Below are 18,050 nucleotides of genomic sequence, written 5' to 3'. Positions count from 1 at the left end.
TTTTTGTCAGAATTTCGGAATCCTCTGGTTTTATCCATGTGTTACCCTTTAAAAAAATTGCCCACTAACTCCTATTTTTCTTTTTATATTTTTATTACATATAGTTTTAGAGGCCATATTTCAAAATCTTATATAATTCTTGTTATTTTTTTATAGTTTTTTAAACAAAAAAAGTGCCATTGTTTAATGTAAGAAAAATCTATAGAGAAATAATTTCCCGCCAAATTTTCAATGGCTTATATCTCGAAAACAAGCACACGGACCCTCCATTTTTTTCTGCTTTTTTAGTTTCATTATCTATATTCTATCAATTTATAACTGTCTTTTAAAAAGCTTGTTATTTAGTAGCGAACATCCTTAACACAGACCATGTGGTACTTGTCTCAGAACTGCATAAATTTCTGACGTTATCATGTTAAAGCTTGCATTTTCGTGGATACTTAATTTTGTTATTTTGGAAAAGTCTGCATACATTCCTTCAGAAAATTTGCAATTTGTTAAAATATTTATATTCCTTGTTCCCCTGTACCTGCTAAATCCGCGAAAATTGGTATCCAATGAATAATAATGAATCCACAGTAGTATAACAGACTATCTCAGAACTTTAGTATTGTTTGTGCATCTATAAAATACAGTTATTGATGTTTACAATTATTTGTAGATACCTGCACTCCAACAAAATTATATCAATAGAAGACAATGCTTTTCCAGATATGATACGACTCATGTAAGTGCTTATGTCTTAATCATCTTAAGTTTATTTGGAAAGTCTAAATTGACTAGGATTGTTAGTGTTACCTGACGAAGGTCTGTAATTTTTTTGTAGGGCACTCCAGTTTTTTCTGCTATTTAGAATAAAAATGATATTTCCTATTTGAAGTATATCTAGTTCATAATATTACATATTTCTTCCAAATTAAAGTTCAATTTCACGAAACTTTAAAGAATTACAAAATAATTTGAATATATTTTTCAACATTAAAAAAATCTTTGCTTAATATCAAAGAGTCAACTGCATTCTGATTTGTGTCACATGATCAATTATTCACCCATGTGATTCTAGGTAGACTGGATTAACTTATTAAAAATGTTAAGCCAAAAGTGCTGAAAGTGGTATTTAGGAACAACAATCAAAGTCACAGAGATGCCTCTATCACATAGGAGTATTATTCAATGAAACTTTAATGAATTCATATATTCTCTTAAAATCTATTGATATTTAAAATTTGATAATTAGAATATTTTATATACTATCAAACCAAACTTTCATTATTTAATGCTTTTTTTTCTATTCCAGCGCTATGCAATCAAATGATTTCCGATTCATTCATGAAAACCAGTTTTCCAATCTTTCCAATATGTACCGTTTAAATCTGGCTAACAATGATATAGACTACTTACCAGACAATGTCTTTAGTGGATGCACATCTCTTACACAGTTGTAAGTATAATACACCATTTCAAAATCTAATGCATTCTGGGTAATATTTTCAATAGTGTACACAAAAATGTTGCTTAAAATGATCAGGAATTCAAGGATGCATACTAAGTTTAATTCACCGTTTCAAAATCTAGTGCATTCTGGGTAATATTTTCAATAGTGTACACAAAAATGTTGCTTAAAATTATCAGGAATTCAAGGATGCATACTAAGTTTAATTCACCGTTTCAAAATCTAGTGCATTCTGGGTAATATTTTCAAAAGTGTACACAAAAATGTTGCTTAAAATTATCATGAATTCAAGGATACATACTAAATTTAGTGTATAATGGAAAGAGTTTAGATGATGTGATTTGGGTTTGAGTTATTTCTCTTTCTGTCATTTTGGAGGGGTAAATAGTTCATTTTCTGATTTGACTTACCAAATTAAAGTATGCTATGCACATAATAGATATAGGAAGATGTGGTGTGAGTGCCAATGAGACAACTCTCCATCCAAATAACAATTTAAAAATTAAACCATTATAGGTTAAAGTAAGGCCTTCAACACGGAGCCTTGGCTCACACCGAACAACAAGCTATAAAGGGCCCCAAAATTACTAGTGTAAAACCATTCAAATGGGAAAACCAACGGTCTAATCTATATAAACAAAACGAGAAACGAGAAACAAGTCTAGATCTGATAAAAGATCCTCACTTGACTGCAGTGATAAATTTAGGAAGGATAAAAGAAATAGAAATTGTTCAGAACAAACCTAGTGGTCTGTTTAAGTTATATTTGGCAGATTTATGAAGAAATTTGCATGCTGAGACCTTCAAGGTTGTGTCAATCAACACTTTTCTCTAATTGGCCAAAAAATTAATTTGATATAGTTTGAAAACAATTACTTAGTTTTGAATCTTAGTTCAGCCTAAAAAGAAACATGGAAATAGCATTCCAATTCATTCAGACATATTCAACTAAGTTAAGATTCAGATAATCTTTTATATAACAATGGCATATTTGCCAATTATTTACCCTGGCAATTCTGAAATTCTGAATTGGGGGACTATTTTTTCAGGAGAAAAGGGGGGGGGGGGGGTTTAAAAAATATCCAATAATAATAAAATAATAAAATAGGGTATTGGACATGTGAGCTTGCTCAGCTTCATATTTCAACTTAATATTGTATATTTCAGAGTTTTGAATGGAAATAAAATAAAACAGATAAAGAAGATGCACTTGGAGAACTGTCCATTATCCACACAGCTTACTTTAAATGACAATGAGTTAGGATGGATAGAAGATGGGGCGTTAGATCATATCACCTCAATATCTTATTTGTATGTATATAAGAATAAGATTTGGTGATCCATTGTTTTTTTCATAAGATACTTATTTTTGTGTATTTTACTTGTATGGAGAAAAGAAATGTCTAAAAATCATTAGAGAATTTTTTTGGTGAATACAATATTTTTCCACTTTTAACTGTTTCATTTAATTTGAAAGTTTATCTGTCTAGAGTCGAGAAATATTGTATAACATTCAAAGCAGTGATGATATCTATATCTTAACAACTTATTTTAACCCTATGACCTTCAACAATGAGCAAACACCATTTACTATATACAAGGTATAAAGGGCCTTTGATAACAAAATATAATATGAAAGAATTCAAAACAGACATGTAGTGGCCATATTGAAGCTAAAAATAGTAAACAAATATCAATATTGGCAATTAGAGATTATAGCAATTATTTGACAACAGAGTATTGGCTTAGGGCAATGTTGGTAATTTAACAACTGGGTCAATATCTTTCATTGTTTTTCCATAGGCGTAAATGTTAAAGTTTTTTCCTGTAGCTCAGTCTATATACTAAACTTGGATATGAATGATAGCTCATTTCGAAGCTGTGACATTTTCACATATGTGGTTAAATTTTTTGGGGTACGAAGTGAGATAACTTTTTCGTAATTTAACATACCCTGAACATCCTTTTGTGATGCGGCTAATCATAGTAAAAAATCCCTTTTTAACACAATAAGTTCTTTGAAAATGTAATACTTTGATCACATTCAGTAGCTCCATAGTTTTTACACATTTATTTTATGTTCCTCTACTTTCCTAATCACCACAAATGGTTAAGCTCAGTCATTTGTAAAATATAGAAACATGTCCAATATCACTACACAGAGATATTTTGTTTACACACAACTGTTAAGTTCCTCATTTCAAGGCCAATTAGGGATATCAGGGGCGGATGCAGGAATTTTCGAAAGGGGGGGTGCTAACCCAGGGCAAAGGGGGGGTGCAAAACATATGTCCCGATACAAATGCATTGATCGGCAAAAATAAAGGGGGGATGCGCACCCCCGGAACCCCCCCTCTGGATCCGCCACTGGATATTGACCCAACTAATCCGAAAGAATCAGTTGAAAGGACTGCTTAGTTGTTTTATTTAGTTTTCAAAATATATGTCATTAGCCTTATAGCACAGATTTTTTTTATTTTCTGATCAAGTTATAGTTTTAGTTTCAGGTAGTTTAACCATTAAAATTATTTTTTGTTGGAGGAGTCATTATACAGTATGGTCTTTATACAATACAATACGATACAATACAATACAATACAATACAATACTATACAATACAATACAATAATATGCAATATAATACCATACCATACAATACAATACAATACAATACAATATACAATACAATACAATTACAATACAATACAATACAATACAATACCATACCATACCATACAATACAATACAATATACAATACAATACAATACAATACAATAATATGCAATACAATACCATACCATACAATACAATACAAATACAATACAATACAATACAATACTATACAATATAATACAATACAATATTTTTATTTTCCAAATTAAAGGGCCCATTAAGAGCATAACATTGATTACAACATGACATAAACATTACAGAGTGATTAAAGAAACATAAAATAATAATTCAAATGCATGAGGAAAGGATCAGTTGTCAAGGGGAGATAATTTTGATATCTATTAGAGTATTTATTATTTATATAATGCCTTTTCCATATGTTCTAATCATAGTATTCTTTTTTTCACAGGTACCTACATAACAACAGATTGTATTCTTTACCAATGGGAGGAGACTTCAATGATTTGACCGTTACCTATTTTTATCTATATAATAACCGTATCTCAGCTATTTTGAATGGGACATTTAAAAATTTTGTTGTTTCACTTTCCAGTTTGTAAGTTAAAGTTAATTTTATTCTTATTAATAATGGTATTACTTAACAACTAATACTTTAAAGGGGCACAAGCAACTATATACATAAAAAAAATGTTGTTTTTTTTGTTTTTTTTAAATCATTCAAGAAAGTGAAGTAGTGAATGTAGACATGTTCAAAGTTTTATTGTTTATATGGCCATGATATTAGTAATGCTTATTTTATGGTGAACACAAAGAAAATTATTTCTTGAAAAGTTTGCATATGTATTCTAACCAAAATAAAATCGTAAAATTTTGCATTCGTGTTTAACCCATTAGATAATGAAAACGAACCTCACAAAATTTATGGCCAAATAAACAATAAAACTTCAGACATATTTTATAAAAATCGCTCATTAGTTTTAATTTATCTTTTAGAAAAATATCAATTTTAGTTGAAATGATTGGATATCTTTTTAGTGGGAACTTACTTTTGTCCTAAAGTCAGCTTATCAGGTTTTCCCGTTTGAATGGTTTTACACTAGTAATTTTGGGGCCCTTTATAGCTTGTTGTTCAGTGTGAGCCAAGGCTCCCTGTTGAAGGTTGTACATTGACCTATAATGTTTTATTTTTTTAAATTGTTGTTTGGATGGTCCTGGAGAGTTGTCTCATTGGCACTCGCACCACATCTTCCTATATCTATTATGACATCAGACTCAGACTTCTTTTGAACTGACTTTTACTGTTATTTTGGTGTGTGTTTGTTTTTCTGCATTGGTTAGAGGTATAGGGGGAGGGTTGAGATTTCAAAAATCAGTTTTAACCCCACTGCATTTTTGCATATGTCTCAAGTCAGGAGCCTCTCTTGTCTCATTTTTAAATTTCAGTTTCTTTTGTATATTTCTGAGTTAGTATGACTGGAATTATCTCTGAACTATATTACATTTTTGTTAAGGGGCCAGCTAAAGCATGCCTCTTGGTGCGGTAGTTTCTCGCTGCATTGAAGACCAATTGGTGACCTTCAGCTGTTATCTGCTCTTTGGTCTGGTTGTTGTCTCTTTAACACATTCCAAATTTCCCTTTTCAGTTTTATCCTGTATAAAAGTTTGAATATTGATTCTTGGTCTTTGGTCAAACGCTTTATCATCATGATTATGATACTGTAAATTCAGAAATTATTGCGATGTTTTTATTATTGCAATAAATGCGAAAGGGTTTTTATCGCAATAATTAAAACTCGCATTTTGAAGTGTTTTCTTTGAATCAAACATGAATTTTCGGAATATCGCAAAAATTATAATCGCATTTTAGTCTAAAATGGCAAAATCGCAATAATAAATGCACGCAATAATTTCTGAATTTACAGTATTGAGTTGTACAAAATAAGCCATAGAGTTTTGAATCTATCAGTTAGCCCTTTTATCATGTTTATGTTTACATTGTTTCTGAAAATTTTAAACATACATTAATTGTAGAATATAGAATCATCTTCTGTTTTCTTAGCTTTACATCAAAAGTTTAGGCTTTTAATAAGAAAAAGAGAGAGCCTACTGGTTGTATAATCACAAATATAAAAATAAAGAGATGTGGTATGATTATGAATTAAACAACTATGCACCAGAGTTCAATTTTGAGAAAAGCACAATTCTAAAAAGTTCACTATAAAGGCCCTGAAATGAAAAAAAATGAATAATTCAAACAAGATGAACAAACAACCTTCTTTATAAAAAAACGATTAATGAAAATTTAGTTCATGATTTAACTTTCCATTACAGAGATTTATCCAATAACAGAATAGCAACTATTGAAGGCAATGCCTTTACTGATGTGACTGTCTCATACATATACAGTAGCTTGAAGCTTACCAATAACAAAGTTAAAGATATTCAGCCGTATGCTTTTAATAACGTGAATGCACCAAGTATACTATTTGATGGAGATACAATGGGAGTTATTCCATCGTATGCCTTCAATGACATTTCAGTCACGACCTTGAACCTTTTCAACATCGGGATAACAGGCATAGAGGAAAATGCTTTCAACAATTTTAACGTGGGTTTTCTGTAAGTTATATAAGGCCATGAATTTTTAAATTGTTGGATTACAGATTTTTTATGTAAAAGATGTGGATCAGTTGTAAAGAAATAATATGGAAAGGAACCTTACTAGACATATTTTTGTATAGGATTACAATATTTGTGCTCTACAATTTGTCACCCTTGTTTTGATTTAAGCGCTCAACATATTTTCTGTTAGCTGTCTTAACATACAATGCATGTCATCATCATACAAGTTCATGAAATATTAAAGGGTAATATGTATTTACCAATGGAAATAGATGTCATTACACTAAGAGTGAGAACAAAATTTAATCAGATTTTTGTATCACTCCTGTTATATCAGATCATCTCAAATTTATAAGACGATTTCAATTCATTAAAACTTCAGTAATCTGAAAGAGGAGGAAGACTTTTTCATTATTACATGAGATATATACAGCAACTCTGGACATTGAATATGAAAACTTGATCACTTCAGGTTCTTTAATTTTTAAGTACTGTGGATTCATGGGTATTAATTTTCATGGATTGCTGAAAACTTGCATTTTTCTTGGATATTTGATTTTGTGATTTTGTCAATCTTTATTTGCAAAGCCTATTGAAAATATGTTATTCGGTGAAAATTTGAATTCTTTTTCACCTGTACTCACAAAACCCAGGAAAATTGGAATCTAACAGTTAATAATGAATCCACAGTATAGAGCTATGGAGGCAATTTTTTTTTTTAGAAAATCAAGAAAATGAACAGTCAATATTTCTATTTTTTTATTTTTTATATTGTAGGTATTTGTATGGTAACTCCATCAGTAGCCTTGATGGGTCAATTTTCACTGGAACATCATCTGTCACATACTTGTATCTGAACAAGAACAATATAGCTTATATAAAGGCTAATGTGTTTGACAGTGTCACTGTTACGTACCTGTACCTGAATGAGAATTCTCTATCCATTTATCCTATAGCCCTGAGTCAGATTACACCCAGAGAAATGTAAGTAGATACAAATCAGGCTGTGTTAGTTGAATTTCTTGAATTTTATAGCAATTAATGAATGGCCATTATCTATTTTGAATTTATTGAACCTTAAAGCAGATTATGTAAAATGTGAAGAGTCAAAAATTAGTTTTATGGTTCAATAAAATCAAAATAAATTATTGCCATTCATTATAAATAAATTTCCATCAAAAATAAGGCTCAAAGAACTTTTTATATTATCTATATTAACAATAACAACGTACACACATGTTGGCATATGAATACACAATGTCAGAGTGGGCATGTCACAATAAAAATTGACAACATTGAAAATAAAACTAATAATTTTAACCAATCAGAAGACAGTTAAAACACCAAATTTATTTAGTGAAGGATGGTGTGTTGAATTTCTTGATTTTTATAGCCATGAAGGATGGTGTATCATAGGATTAATATACTCCTGCCTTGAACAAGGGATAAATGGTGTGATGCTCATGTCTGTCCCTCAGTCACAATTTGTTTCCAGATGATAAAGTCTTGAGCACAATGTCATAGAATGCCATAAAATGCTGGTCAAGTTTGAATTTGATATCTGACAAAATTGGTATTCTAAACGATTTATGTATTTTAGTTATTCCTACATAATTTATGTTATTATTGCAATAACCTCAATGTTCCTTTCAATTTTGCATCTAAATGTTTAATTAAATGCCATTATTGTGGCTTCATATCTTATTCATTTGGTATACAGTTGCATAAGCATTAACACATCTCATTTCAATGAAGATAATTTTGCTAAGTGACGTCTCAGTCTCAGTGAATTGACTAAGAAACTTTTACATGGTTTCCATGTTAAATATTATGATAAGTTGATGATATTTGGTAGGAAGTTATTTCAGCACTGGCACTGTCAACATATATGTGTTCCGCCTAACAGAAGTTCCAATGGAAACTTTGTTTATAAGCATTGTCAGAATATCTATTCCTGTTGGAACAAATATTCTATACCATTTATATCGTTAGGAACATATACTGTAATATTTATTCTTGTGGAAATAGTATTCCAGAATATTTTTCCTTTTGGAACTTAGGTTATGAAGGAACTTCTATTCCGTGACAGCACATCTAAAATTACATAAAGTCAGATGTATCTGTGTTTCAACTATCAACTTTATTTATTTCAGTTACCTAGAGGACAATCAGATAACAGGGATACCTGATGGATCTTTAGCTGGACAGACAAATCTACAGATTTTCTCCATGTATAATAACAAACTGACAGAAATAACAGCAACTACATTTACGTCTGCTACTAATCTCAAGACTTTGTAAGTGGTTTTTATAATTCATTGCTTAAATTTAAGAAAAGCATGTAATATTATTTTTTTCATGCCCCTAAATGAAATGACATCATGTTATTGGTTGAATTCGAAATTGTTAAAAGACATTCCAAACCAATCACAAAGTTTTGTTGTAAGCTGTTGAAAAAATTACCCAGAATGCATTAGATTCTGAAACTGCAAATTGATTGATTAATGTTTGCCAGTGATTTGTACATTTTAAAAATAAGAAAATGAAATATTTGCTATAAATTGAATGTTTTAAATAACAAAACTGTTGAAACATTGAGTTACTTGATTAATAATTATACATTTGGTGAAGTAATATGAAGGTTCATCTTTTATACTGTGTGTGCACTAAGAATGATGGGTCAATTCATCAGACAACATAACATAAAAAAAAACTTTTAAAGCAAAGTACTATGAACCAACTTATTTTCGCTATCAATTTGTTTTCACATCTTTCACAAGTTCAAAATTAATGCAAACTTAATTCATGGCTAAATGTATAAATTTCGATCTTCCTTCAATTAACTACAGCAAGCAAATTCGATATGGGGCAGTAAGGCTAACTGCAAAATAGCGAATCCATGAAAATAAGTTGGTTCTCAATAACTGCACTTTAATTGCTTTTCTCCCTCTCAAAGTCACATTGAGATCTTTAACATGAATGAAAAAAACTGCATAATTTCAACCATCGAAATTGACCAACAAGAAAATGAAGTTGCACATATTTAAAGTTGTCTCAAGAATAAATTCCCCAAAAATAGAAAAATAGAAAAAAAAAAGAACATAATAGTGTATTGCTTCCTTACATTAGTTTTAATTTTGAAATATAGCCTAAGTGGAGGATTTTTTTACTTGTACAGTAATTTTTACGCCAGTGCATTTATTTCTTAAGTTCCTGCTGTATAAAAACTGTCCATGTAGATTATAGCTTAAAGAGAAGTGAAAAAAGAATACATACTACTATTACCCTGGTGTTCAATATGTAGAAAAAATCTTGACGTCTATAAAATATAGTCACAAAATTTTCTTCCAGATTGTTACAAAATAATGAGATTCAGTCTATAGAGGAAGGATCATTTAATGGTTTAAATCAACTTGAGACACTGGACCTGAGCAGTAACCAGCTGTCTTACTTCCCAGCCATTTCCATGGAGACACTGACCTCTCTCAACCTTGGAGGTAACATGATAGAAACTTTAGGAGGATTCCCAGTCAATAACAGTATAGTTGTGTAAGTTTATGTGAGACATACTTTGGAATCATTATTATTCATGCGATAAAATGTTCTTGATTTTTGTGGGTTAAGGTAAACCACAAATTCAAATGCTCAACTTAGTGCACATTTTTTTCGTATGCTTGTATGGAGACTTTGGCAAAATATTATCAAATACCTATATATGATAGGTAGTAAAAAAAATAATTAAAGTGCACGTAAATAGTAGTATACTATATCAAAGAATGACTCACCAGTATAGAAAAATGGTTCTTAACCTACTGACATATAATAATTTCAGAAATAAAACCATAAATTACTCTGTAATAGTGTCAAAATTCTTCCTGCTTTTCCAAATTCATTTTAATGGAAACTAAATTATTCTAATTTATTTTTCTCAAATAAAAAAAATAATTGGTAAAAATTTAATTAAATTATTTATTATAACTGAATATTTCAATTGATTTGCTAGCCTTATATTAAGAATTTAGAAGTTTTAGTTGTTTTGTTCTTACAGGAATTTGACAGGAAATGCCTTGGGTTGTGAATGTAGTACGGCATACAGTTTGTACTATGTGAAGGACACAGTTACTGGTGGTACATGTGCTAGTCCCTCTGCTCTAGCAGGTGTTACATTTGAAGCAGGACTCGTCAACTCTACAAGCTTTAAATATTTTGATACTTTAAATGATACCACGAAGTTTCAGTGCAGTAAGTGGTATTATTAGAAATAGGGCTTTTCTTGAATTACATGAATTAGGAGGGGAAGTGTATGGGGTCTGAGAGGCACTATTCTATAAACACAAGCACAAATAATCAATTTTTGTTTTGGAATGCAACTTATTGTGGATTCATTTAATTTCTTGGGTACCAATTTTCATAGATGAAGGAAAACTTGTGTGTCAGTGGACATTTAATTTAGGGGTTTTGACAAAGTCTCCATTCAAGCCTAAAGAAAAATTGTCATTTGTTGAACATTTAATTTCATGGTTCACCTTTACCCACGAAATCCACAAAAAATTATATCCAATGAATTATGATGAATCCACAGTAATTTTAAGGTTTGTCAAAAAAATATTCATTCTTTAAAAATTTGAAGAAGAAGGTAAAACAAGTTATGAGTATTACGCAAGAAAATATTTAAACACTATATCATTTTTGGGATACGATTGCTTTCAAGCAATCTGTAGACTTATAGGCCCATTAAAACGTTTAATCCCGCTGCAAATGTTTGCACCTGTCCTAAGTCAGGAATCTGATGTACAGTAGTTGTCGTTTGTTTATGTAATATATACGTGTTTCTCGTTTCTCGTTTTGTTTATATAGATTAGACCGTTGGTTTTCCCGTTTGAATGGTTTTACACTAGTAATTTTGGGGCCCTTTATAGCTTGTTGTTCGGTGTGAGCCAAGGCTCCGTGTTGAAGGCCGTACTTTAACCTATAATGGTTTAATTTTTAAATTGTTATTTGGATGGAGAGTTGTCTCATTGGCACTCACACCACATCTTCCTATATCTATTATACCGGTGGCTCAGAGCAATTCCCTCACGTCAATCGTTTTATTCTAAACGTCAATCGTTTTATTCTAAACGTTAAGGGACATCTCAGATTCTTATGATTGTCTTGGTTTAAAAGGTAAAAACAATCAAAGGGATTGAACTTAAACAACTTTCCTATAATATTCTTTTCATAAGCTTCATGTTTGATAATTCACTTGACTTCTATGCGTGTTTTAACAACACGGAAAATCAGAATTAAGCAGTATTTATAATTAGTGTTGTTTTAAATTAAGAAACATGTCAGAGGGAATTCCCAGTTTTGATAAAATGCGAGAGTTCTCTGATCTCCGATTAATCTATTTCTGTCATATATTAAAGAACTGAAGTGGAGTTTTTAATAATGTTACCGTTATGAAACTGATATTTGAGATTGTTCTTCCATAAACATGATAAAGAAATAGAGAACCATCTAGGTCGTTTAATAAACATTAAATATACGTCCTTGCTCCAGTGTTTGTTTTGGAAATTATGCGCATGCGTATAGATTTCTTGACTTCAAGGGGTTTTAGATTGAATGGTTGCTCTGGATTCCCCACTCAATTAATTAATTTATAACTCATGGGATCTTTTCTGTGTATGTCTGCTATTGAGGGTTATTGTTGTTGCATATCTTTAAATCATATGCATCATTTAAATTAAAATAAATGTATTCATCATCGTAGAACACCCCTTCAGACGAAATGGAGTCTTCCATATTATCGTTTCGAGTTCGAGTATTACTATTAGCTGGTTCTGTCAATAAACGTCGTATTATATTAAAAACAATCGCAAATTAAACCGATAAATGTTTACGGAAAGGAGTCATGATCACTGACTCAAAGGAAATTAAATATTTAAAGAGTTAGGAATGGGATTCCTCCAAGAATTAACGTAGCCTCGTAGGAAAATAGGTGATAAGATTCAAAGTGGAATACTTTCTCTCACTCTGAGTCTCAGTGACAGCTATGGAAAGTAAACTTGGAATTGATAGTAGAAAAAAGTACAAAAATAAAACACAATAGTCCTAATTACATTGTTGTTACACTTTTATCCGGGATTGGCTATTTTGTAACTATTTTACATGTGCAGTTGAATTATTTTTGAAAATAATATTATCCAGCTACATGTATACAGGTGTCAATGAAACAACGGCAATTGTATCCCTCAGAGCAATCAGCTCTTTGATTGTAAAATACATCTTGAATCAAAATACCTTCTTGGGTAAAGCTTTTTATAGCTCATAATCTAAAATATTAATGGCAAGATCTCAAAATGATTCTAAATTGATAAATTACTGAAGTTCCAACTGTATTTGTGAAATTTATTTTTATGATTATTATTTCTTATGTCACTTTTGATATTGGAAAAGTGTCTATCATAAGGAAAATGTCAAATCCAATAGATAGCCTTAACATAATTATAATACCCTTTCTTTAAAAAAAGTGGGGATATACTGTTTAACCTCTGTCTGTTCGTCCCTTTTTTCATTCATCCATCTGTCAGTCCATCCATCTGTCCTATGAATATTTTTATTGCATCTTTCTCAGAAACTACATTACATGGATTTCTGAAATTTGGTTTCAGATTTTATAACAGCTCACTTTTATTTTTTTAGGTGCAGAGAACATTGTAGGAACTGCAGTTTCATCAACAGAAATGAAAATACAATGGAATCGGCCATCAAGTCTTTATGCTGTGTTTGATACTAATGACACAACTGTCCTGACTGAAGCTGTAGGAGCTAATGTGGCAACATGGTAAATGCACTATAATTAGCTTACATCAATCAGGATTTTATCGTCACAAATTGTTTTTTGTAGCATTGAAAACATCAAAAACATAAATTTTGAAAAAAATAAATCTTATTTTCATGTACTCTTTGGACGTTCATTTCTCAGATGACATCAACAACCTTATGGTTTTTTGCCTTTTTCTATAGTTCTTTATTATATATTAATGAAATTAATGTCTAAAAAAATTATTGTTGAGAGTAAAAGTTGATACTGTAAAAGTGAACGAAGTATTCAAATCAGTGGTCTGTAAAGACATAATCTTGATGTAAGCTGGGCCGTTATTTGAAAAGAAGTCAGAAGATTTTTTTCTTTGAGGTGTTAATTTTCAATGATTTTAATGATCTGCAACATTAACTTCAACAGAGGTTACATTAATTTCAGGTTTATGCCTTTGCAATTTGAATTTGAAATAAAACTGGTTTCTTTCCAGGAACTATATAGTAACTTGTACCAGTACCACAGCTGCTACACTGACAAAGACTGAAACTGTTACTGTAACTGTACCATCATCTTCCCATAGTGCATCAGTAACATTCAAAGATACTGATGGATTACTTCCCTTGAATTCCTATGACTGTGTTATACAACTTGAAGTTAATGGTTATACTTCAGCCAAGAGTATACCAGAAACAGTCTACATCAGACAAGCAGTATCCAATACATCAGGTATAGTAAAAGCTGAAACCGTTTTATTTTTATCAAACAGAACAGTTCAGTATAAATGCTGATAAAAAGGACATATTGGAAACCAATTGTTTTTTTGCCACATTCTTGAGGTTCCTCATGGGGTTTCTGATAATGTGATTACTTTTCCGTTTTTAATCTGATTATTTAATAATCTATGACTGTATTTTGGATTTTTTGATATTTGATAATCATTTGTTTTACATTGTCTTATCGGGGCCTTCTATAGCTGACTATGCGGTATGGGCTTTGCTCATTGTTGAAGGCCGTTCAGTGACCTATAGTTGTTAATGTTTGTGTCATTTTGGTCTTTTGTGGATAGTTGTATCATTGGCAATCATACCACATCTTCTTTTTTATATGACTGTATTTTGGATTATTTGATTATTTGATAATCTATGACTGTATTTTGGATCATTTGATTATATTGCTTAAAAAGAATTAATGACTATGTGATTATATTTGGGGGAAATGTGATTATGTGATTACTTGGACATTCCCATTACGGGCCTCTTTCTTGAATAGAAAAAAATTGTTGTGAATATGTCAGACTAAATAATAATTTGCTAAAATACATGAACAATGTAAGGAAATTTGTGACGAGTGAACCAACACCTTCTAACGGAAAGGCTGGTAGAGTAACCAAGATGGATACCGAAGTATGCTGCGGTTGTCTTAAAACCTCATGGAAATATAATATGTAGAGACAACAACATCTGGGTTACCGCAAGGTGATAGTTTTATTGAGTCGACATGTTTCGCCGCTAATGTGGCATCATCAGGACAATATTACAGAGTTTACATGTTCATAAAGTGTATATAATGCGGTTGTATTAATTATGACGTAAAAGAATAAAAGTGAAAGTGAAAATGTAAAATAGTGTTCATAATGTAGCAAGAATAAAAGTTAAAAATAGAAATAAAATGTAAGGAAATGATGTAAATAAACTATTGCCAAGTCAGCTATTTGTCAATTCAGCTAGAAGTATGAGCAACAGGAGATACCAATGAGATATTCAAACACCATGATGGCAAAAATCTGAAAAAAAAAAAAAACAATAGCTAAAGACAAAACGTCAACATAATACAAGAAATTCTGATATAAACCTTCAAATATCAAACAAATTGCATCAGCCTTATTATTGGAAAAGGACAATTTTTATGCCCCACCTAAGAAAGTACAGGGGCATTCTATTTTCTTGTTTGTGTGTCCTTTCGTTCATCTGTTGGTTTGTCCATCTGTTCGTCCGTCGTCCCGCTTCAGATTAAATATTTGGTCAAGGTAATTTTTGATAAAGTTGAAGTCGTAATTACTTGAAACTTAGTACACATGACTGATCCATCTATAATACTAAAATTACGAGGTCCAATTTGTCAGCCGTCATCACGTAAAAACGACGAATCAAAGAATTCAACTTTATATATAACTTATATAGTACAAAGGTGTAGATTAAAAATTACACCACTCCAGGCCCTTTTGTTTTCCACGTAATTAATATTGCCAATAATTAAGAAGTTCCGGGTCGAGTCCGATACCGATACCAATAGTATATTCATATGTTACCTATTACCTTATCTGTACGTTCCGCATTTGGCAGGCGCACCACCAAACGGTGTATGCAGGATATGCTATATACACGGGTCATAATCACAGGGTTGACACTACTAAATTGTCAAATTGTTACCTTTTGTAGTATTTTAATCAGTAAGACTTTATAAGATAACAATACGAATACTAAAAATAAGGCGTATAGGTACAGTTTTTAATTTGTTAGCGGGCATGACGTCATGAAAACAGCGAATCAAAGAATTCAACTTTATTTATAACTAATATAGGACAATGCTGTTGATTAAAAAAATACTCCATCCCAGGACCTTTTGTTTTCCAAATAATTAACATTACCAATAATTGATAAGTTCAAGTTAGACGGGTTCAAACAGAAAGATTTGAAAGCAGAGAAAACTGTGATAACTATCTTATAACCGGCGGAATGACTTTATCAGATGACAATACTAATACAAAAATAAGTCTTGCGCATAGTTATATACTTTAATTCAGTCACGGACCCGCGATATCACGGGTGTGTTCTAGTATGATATAATCTTTCTAATTTTAATGCCAAATAAGAATTTTAATCCTATTTTCACTGTCCACTGAACATAGGAAATGATAGTGCGAGTTGGCATCCTTGTTTTATGGACACATTCTTGTTTAATATATTCATTATGGTAACCAAATTTCTGTTTCATTTCAGTTGCTAATTCCTTACCTGTCAGTGTGTATGATTTTACCATCAGTAACGATGACTTTGGAACAGCTGCATCAATGACACCATCAAACCCATACCATGTGATCAGTCCTACTGGGTCCTGGCCAGCCATATCTACTGATCCCACTTCTGACACATTTTCTGATTGGTTCAGAGATACGTCTGCTAATATAAAGCTGGATAGAGAAATTGTTTTGACTGTGGACAGTTCATCTGGATCTGATGTACACAAGTAAGTACAGTAAAATCTACATTATGGCAGTCAGTTAATCAGTTATTTTTGATACTGTTTAATGCAGGTTTTACTATAGTCAGAAAATATATTGATTTTAAGGTGGTACCTAACACTACAGGGAGATAACTCTGTAAAATCAGCTAAACGTTTTAATTACGTTGTGTTGTTAAGGGAATATTAAGATTCTCAATGATCAAAACTAGTGTTTGTCAAACTGCTATATAATCAGTCTAATTTTTCTGATAAATTGGTTGGTTCAAATTTTTTGAAATTTTGAAATTTTTGTCAAAGGGTCAAAGTAAATACTTTGTCCAAATTTTATGAAAATTAAACGAACCAAATAAGTTTTAGTGAAGGTGTTGGGTACCACCTTAAAGACTTATTTTTATCATGTTTTGAAGTTTTATGTGACATATAGAACTTTGTTGGGGTCTGTTTGATTGATTTTTTTAAGTTGAAGTTTGATGATGAAGTTTGTGGCTATTGGAAATAGAAAATTGCAGGAAAATCTCAAAAGAAAATATTTTGAAAACTAAAAATTAAAATACTAAAGGGTATATTCATGTTAAAAAGAAGTTAATTAAAAAAAATGGTATGAGTAGTTAGGTTTTTTTCATTTACCATCTGTATTTTTCAGTTACTATAGCGATTCCTACTTCCTGGCTGATGATTCTGGGTATGGAGCAGAAGGTCAGACAGATTGCGGCGGCATTCTCCATAACTTTTTGTAAGTCTTCTATACATGTAAACAAGTTTATTAATCTTTTTTTCTATCTAGTTAAACACTTCTTTTGTTCATGTACTAACATTAAGTCACTATGACCTTCTTTTATTGTGTGAGTGACTTTGATAAAGTTTTATAAGAGATCTATATCATACTATTCATTTCAGCTATAAAAGTACCAGAAATCACAAATTTAAAACAATTCAAAGAAGCAAAGTAACAGCCTAATTAGTGTACAAAAAATGAACGAAAAACAAATATGTAACACAGCGACAAACAACAACTGCTGAATAACAGGCTCCTGATATTGAATTGGGTCATACACATACATACAGAATGTGGTGGGGCTACATGTAAGCGGGATCCCAACCGTCCTGCTAACTTGGGACAGTAGTGTAACAGTACAACAAAAGAACGAACTATACGAATTAAAGACTCAACACAAAACGGAAAAATATATAACAAACAAAAGTCTATATACAAACTTGAAGAACATTTGTAATTCATTTAACATTTATATGTGTGATTAACATGAAACCATTAAAAATAAACAAAAATGGCATCC

General features: G+C 31.1%; 1 protein-coding gene across 2 annotated transcripts in view; it reads left to right on the top strand.

Annotated features, from left to right (window-relative positions):
- The window catches only part of LOC134683268 (uncharacterized), a 69,126-nt gene that overhangs the window by 24,654 nt on the left and 26,422 nt on the right, over window positions 1–18,050 (top strand). For both annotated transcript variants that reach the window (XM_063542458.1, XM_063542457.1), the window contains exons 17-29: window positions 662–727; window positions 1,298–1,441; window positions 2,621–2,764; window positions 4,537–4,683; window positions 6,420–6,707; window positions 7,488–7,694; window positions 8,864–9,007; window positions 10,062–10,259; window positions 10,759–10,952; window positions 13,395–13,536; window positions 14,003–14,238; window positions 16,512–16,758; window positions 17,399–17,488. In XM_063542458.1, coding sequence (XP_063398528.1) covers window positions 662–727; window positions 1,298–1,441; window positions 2,621–2,764; window positions 4,537–4,683; window positions 6,420–6,707; window positions 7,488–7,694; window positions 8,864–9,007; window positions 10,062–10,259; window positions 10,759–10,952; window positions 13,395–13,536; window positions 14,003–14,238; window positions 16,512–16,758; window positions 17,399–17,488 — 2,247 coding nt within the window. The remainder of the gene's footprint in view (window positions 1–661; window positions 728–1,297; window positions 1,442–2,620; window positions 2,765–4,536; window positions 4,684–6,419; window positions 6,708–7,487; window positions 7,695–8,863; window positions 9,008–10,061; window positions 10,260–10,758; window positions 10,953–13,394; window positions 13,537–14,002; window positions 14,239–16,511; window positions 16,759–17,398; window positions 17,489–18,050) is intronic.

This window comes from Mytilus trossulus, chromosome 9 (assembly GCF_036588685.1).
Source record: "Mytilus trossulus isolate FHL-02 chromosome 9, PNRI_Mtr1.1.1.hap1, whole genome shotgun sequence".
Taxonomy (NCBI): domain Eukaryota; kingdom Metazoa; phylum Mollusca; class Bivalvia; order Mytilida; family Mytilidae; genus Mytilus; species Mytilus trossulus.
Note: the sequence above shows the minus strand (reverse complement) of the source record. Positions and strands in the feature narration are given on the sequence as shown.